The sequence below is a fragment of the Solanum dulcamara genome, chromosome 6, assembly GCF_947179165.1.
Source record: "Solanum dulcamara chromosome 6, daSolDulc1.2, whole genome shotgun sequence".
Lineage (NCBI taxonomy): Eukaryota > Viridiplantae > Streptophyta > Magnoliopsida > Solanales > Solanaceae > Solanum > Solanum dulcamara.
In genome coordinates, this window is record NC_077242.1 from 56,694,382 (window position 1) to 56,700,192 (window position 5,811).

At 31.4% G+C, this 5,811-nt stretch overlaps 1 protein-coding gene across 1 annotated transcript; it reads right to left on the bottom strand.

Moving 5' to 3' along the window:
* Positions 1-689: 689 nt before the first annotated feature.
* LOC129891174 (ribulose bisphosphate carboxylase small subunit, chloroplastic 3-like) lies at positions 690-3,880 on the bottom strand. Its single transcript, XM_055966447.1, has 3 exons — positions 3,469-3,880; positions 2,065-2,196; positions 690-957 (listed from the first exon to the last, which is right to left on the bottom strand). Exons 1-3 carry the CDS (start codon positions 3,610-3,612, stop codon positions 730-732), a joined length of 504 nt encoding a protein of 167 aa, XP_055822422.1. The 5' UTR covers positions 3,613-3,880; the 3' UTR covers positions 690-729.
* Positions 3,881-5,811: the final 1,931 nt, after the last annotated feature.

A 5,811-nucleotide genomic window follows, 5' to 3' on the forward strand; every position in this document is an offset into this window, starting at 1 on the left:
TGGTATATCCTACTATTTGTTTAATATTGTTGCCGTTTTTGGGGTTTGTCCATCCGGTCTCCAGAACTAGCGTTCCCTATCAAAGAGGTCACATTCATGGTTCCCAATACTTCCAATCAAGGGTGAGGAAGTCTTTACCATTCCACTCCCACCCCTTTGTTAAGAGTCCTTACTGAATTTTTTTGGCTCGAGTTAAACATTTTTCTGCAAAATGCTAACGTTGATTTTTTTTGTTTTGCTAGTGTCCAGAAAAGAGAGTGATTGACGAGGAATTTGACTAGCTTTTTAATATTTTTGACATGGCTAGAATTTGTTATAGCATCTTCCACTTTTTGCATATGATTTCTCGCAATTTATTTTTCAGTGTTCCAAGTACCCTTTCTGAAGTAACATAATACCCTTTCAACAAATTTAACATGAAACCAAACACCATCATGGAAATCTTAAACATTCCGTTCAACACAAGCTTGTTTTTGAAATTTCCTCGAAAATTTAAGGTACCTTCGACAGCTATTACCATTTACCACCTTGTTGTAAATAGCATTTAGCCATTCCATTATTTTTTTCAAAACTAAGAAATACAATTTCAACCATAGACCTTTAGGTCCCGAGTTCAATACTCACGCCCTTTACTGTCCTCCAAGGTTAAAGCTCAGTTGTTTATGGAATAAACAGAAAGACCATTACAAAAGTTTTAGGGAGGGGGACTGAGAACACAGATAGCAACTTTTATGGTGCAGGTTTCTGAATGAGGAAGGCCATGCACTGCGCCTGTTTAACATTGTCAAATGCCAAGCAGCGAATAAAAGCATTTGGGTAAGCTTTCTTGCATTCTTGGATTTCATTGAGAACCTGGGAAGAGTCATTGCAGCCAAACATGGGCAACTTCCAGAGTGTCCAGTACCTCCCATCATAGTATCCTGGCATGCTGCTATTTTCCCTATGTACATATCCCACCTATCGCATACACAAAGCAAAACATTAGTAAGTCATTATATAAACTATTAGTTTTTAGTTTTTATATACTGATGGTGTAAATTCACGCTATCAGTTGACCTAAAAGGTTACATGGAAGTAGGAGTAGTGCAACAATCCATTATTATAATGAGAGAATATAATCTCAAAAATACATATGAAAAATCCTTAAGCAGATGGTAGATAATTCAATCGGATTTCTGACATAATTGGCGTGTGAACCCAAACGAGCATCAGACACTTATAGGTTAGGTCCCACGTTCTTTGTTGAAGAGCCCGTATAATGTATACCCCATTTTGGGATCACCACTTATAAATTTACAAATATATCACATGGGATAACTTTAGGCATGCCATACCTAAAGTTAGGCTTGACAATTTCATGGCCGAAGTTCAGACACATGTCTGATTATATTATTGTGCCTGAACTTCAGGCCAATACACTTGAAGTCGAACCATTTAAAACTAAACTTTTATCATATGTAGTTTTATTCAACAATTTTTGTTTGAGCTTCAACCTTTTTTTGCAATTTTTATACGAAGCCCAACTTCAAACACCACATGTCTGAAGTTGTTCCGAAGTGAATAGACAAACAAATTATTTTAGAAAGTTATGCGTGTTAACTATCGGTGTCCAAATAAGGTACTTCATGAAATTTTTATTCCAATCATCATGGCTAGCCAAAGAACTTCCATGTTCAGAAGATGGAAGTTGCGGAAATGAAGATGCTGAGATGGATGTGTGGACAAATTAAAAGTGATAGGATCGTGAATGAGGATATCTGGAACAAGCTAGAAGTGGCTTCACTATAAGCCCACCGATCCTCAATCGCTATAACTATACCTTCACCACCACCAAAATACTACTGCAAACAATTTATGAATAATATTTTGTACCTCGGTTAGCATTAGGAGATTGATGTGGAGCTCTAGCATATACTATCAGTTGTTTGTGAAGGATAGGTGAAACCCATCCATATTTATACTTGGTTAAAGTGCTCTAATTAGATATTCAATATTTTTTTATATGACTGATTGGTGCAAATAATTCTCTGAAAGGTTTTCTTATATTCATGTAAATGATGATACCTGGTCAAATTCAAGGCAAGGAATCCAACCCTTTTTGATCATGTAATCAACCTCCTTTGCAATGGACGACTCTGATTGAGGTGGCAGATATGACAGTGTCTCAAACTTCTTATTATCGATCGGATTCCAAGTCTGTTCATTCCATGCACCCAAAAATAGTTAAAAGAAAATTTTGAATTCTACTTAAAATGTAATTTAGTACCTACATAACGTGATCCCACACAATAATAACATATCTAGTGTAGTGGGATTTGGAGAGGGTAGTTTGTATATAGCTTTACCCCTACCTTATGCCTTATGAAGGTAAATGCAGTACTATTTGCGATAAGACTCTCGGCTTAGATAAAGCATAATCAACAAGACAAGTGAGTAATACAAATACTCTCTGCTTAGGTAAAGCATAATCAACAAGACAAGTGATAAAACAAATACAACAACAAAGAAGTCATTCTTAAATAAAGCAGAATCAACAAGACAAGTGAGACAATCTTTTTTTTTTTTTTTTGTCGTTGTTTAATCGCTGAGTAAAACAAAAAGGAACCTTGTGGGGTTAATTGAGCAGTGATATCAGAAAAGTGAACAAAAAGGATGTTATAGCTCGAGAATGATAGATTGATTTAATCGTGTACTCTTAAGTAACTTAAATGTAATGGCAGGTAAACTTTAGTTATAAAAATACCTTTTTTTAAAAAAAATAAAAAAATAAATTAAAAAGTGATTATTTTTAAGAGCAGAGGTGTTTGATTATTATTTTTTTGATTATTTTAAAGAGTTGAGGTGTTTGATTAATTTTTTAGGAAAAAATAAGTTTTTGAGTAATAATAGAAACTATTTTTGTTCAGCAAAAGAAGAAACTATTTTTTAAAAGCTGAAAAAACTTTTTTTTTTGTTGCTAAAAACATACTTTTAGAACTTTGAACAAACACAAATTGGTGTTATAATATTGGAAAAGTGTTCTTCAAGTTAATTAGCCAAATACAAATTGCTACTCTCTGAACCGTACTTTTTCAAAAAACACATGAGAAAAATTAGTTTTCAAAATAAGTAAATTTTAAAAGCTTAACCAAAGAAACTATAATCATTTTGTTAATCAAGAATAAATGGTACTCCAAGTAACTTATAATACCAAATTTATTTGAATCCAATACTTTGATGTGTAACATTACTAAAATCATAATCATAATAAATCATAAATGTGAACTCACAACTTTAAAGATCCAATAATATCAATGCTAAAAATGATTAGATCTGATAAAATTTAAATCTTGAATTTGTTGGTTGCTACATGCAACTTGCTATAACATGTTAGAGTGCACCGATGGTATAACACATTTTAAAACTAAAAGGAAGTCGAATTCACAAACTCCCAGTGAAGATCAAAGTTGAAGAACCAAAATAATTTACCTTCATGCAGTAAATTTTAGAGCGATTGGAGAGAGTGTTTTTGGGACTCCAAGTGATTGTATCCTTAGCTGCAGAAAAAAGGTTTGATTTTAAAGCAAGATAAGTTGATCCAGTAGTTGGAGCTACAAAACTTGAGACAGACATGTTTGCTCTTTCACTATATAAAAATGAGTTTATGTGGAAGATGTGATGCTTTTATGTATAAGAGTTGGTATTGTTGAAGTGGTTACATAAGAGGACAAACGAGAGTGAGGTACTAGAGTTGGGTGGAAGGACGGTATCTACGAGGATGGGACTTTTGTTAGGCATCATAATGGCATTGGTTTCATCACCATTCTGTTTTATCATACACCTCCCTTCATGTTTGTTTTTATAATAATGATCTACCCTGTACTTTGTCATACTACACTCATTTTGATATATTTTCTTTGTATCCAGGAGCACCCATTGACTCCCATCTAAGCTATATATATTTATATATAAATATCTCAAAAAAAACGGATATATTGAACCAAAACATTGATGGGTGCGTTGGTTGGGATGATAGAATAAAGTTGCTTTTGTGGTGGGAGGTGCACGGCGTGATAATAACGTGGATCAAATGTTTTAAAATATTATTCTCCACTGCATTTTCTTCTTTCTTTTAGTCTCCTTTTCTTTTTCACTTTCTTTATTTAATTAAAATTTACTTTATAATTTTCTTTACCCAATTTCTTGTGACAAAGAAAGAGTGAAAAAAAATCATTGTCCAATCACTCTTTTTTTTAAAAAAAAAAACAATTCTTGTCATTGACTAAAAAAATCTAACAAACTAAGAGCATGTTTGGATGAACTTATTTTAAACAACCTATAAGTTGAAAATTGCTTATAAGTTAAAAAAAAAGTAAGTGCAGCCCAACTTATTTTTTTTTGACTTATAAGTTGTCTTCAACTTATAAGCTGCTTAAAATAAGTCCATCCAAACAAACCCAATTATTTATTAAGGCTTATTTTAAGCACAAAATGACTTTACGTTGGCCAGCCAAACACTCAAAAAAGCTGAAAACAGCTTATAAGTAACTTATAAGTCAATCCAAACAGACTCTAATTCATTTTATTTTCAAGAAGTGATTTTTTTTTAGTAATGGTAAATATTAGTTTTTTCATTAACCTTTTAAACTACCGTGTTTAAATAATTGCGTACATATACTACGTGAATCGTGATTTGTAGCTACTCTATCTTATATAAAGGGAAAATACATAAATTCCCCTCTAAAGTTATATCAAAAAGTCAGTTACATACTTAAATTATCATGACGACCTATTACATACCTAAATTATCTAAAAGTGAAATTATTACCCCCTCTATAATTGACGTGGCAAAAAAAAGCAGCGCGTCAAATTCTATAAAGTAAAAAAAAATTAAAAAAACAAAATCACCCCACCCACGTCATTTCTTCTTCACACCCACCTACTCTCTTCTTCTTTACACCCACCTATATTTACTCCTCATTTTGAATCTTGATTTTTTTTCTTTCAAAACCCATTAAGAAGAAGAAGAAGAATTCTCCCCATTTTGGTGGAGAAGACGATTGGGGTTTGTGAGGGGGGGGGGAGTCGAATGGGTGGTTAATAATTAATTAGAAGTTAATTAGTATAAAATATAGTTAATAAAATAAAAATTAATTAATAAAGAAAAGAAAAGAAAAGAAAAAAAACTATAAAAAATCGAATGGGTAGTTAATAATTAATTAAGATTTAATTAGTATAAAATATAGTTAATAAAAGAAAAGTTAATTAATAAAGAAAAGAAAAGAAAAGAAATATAAAAAATCGGATGAGTGGTTAATAATTGATGGATAGTTAATAATTAATTAGGATTTAATTAATATAAAATATAGTTAATAAAAGAAAAGTTAATTAATAAATAAAAAAAGAAAAGAAATATAAAAAATTGAATGGGTGGTTAGTAATTAATTAGGAGCTAATTATATAAATTATAGTTAATAAACGAAAAAGTTAATTGATAAAGAAAAGAAAAAAAATATAAAAAATCGAATGGATAGCTAATAATTAATTAGGAGTTAATTAACATAAAATATAGTTAATAAAAGAAAATTTAATTAATAAAGAAAAGAAAAGAAACAAAAATATAAAAAACTATAATTTTTGATGTGGCGATGATGTGACACCACGTGGTAGCGAGTGTAATACACCACATACTATGAGAGTTGTGTTATGTGTTCAGGTGTGTAATAGTTTCACTTTTAGGTAGTTTAGGTGTGCAATAGGTCGCCATGATAGTTTAAGCGTGTAACTGACTTTTTGGTATAACTTCATGATAGTTTAAGCGTGCAATAGCAC

Coding starts and splice junctions, on each gene's coding strand:
- LOC129891174 (XM_055966447.1), bottom strand. CDS start 3,612: ATGTCTGTCTCAAGTTTTGTAGCTCCAACTACTGGATCAACTTATCTT. Junction 2,197..3,468: donor CTAAAATTTACTGCATGAAG/GTAAATTATTTT, acceptor TGGAATGAACAG/ACTTGGAATCCGATCGATAA. Junction 958..2,064: donor CTTGCCTTGAATTTGACCAG/GTATCATCATTT, acceptor TGTATGCGATAG/GTGGGATATGTACATAGGGA.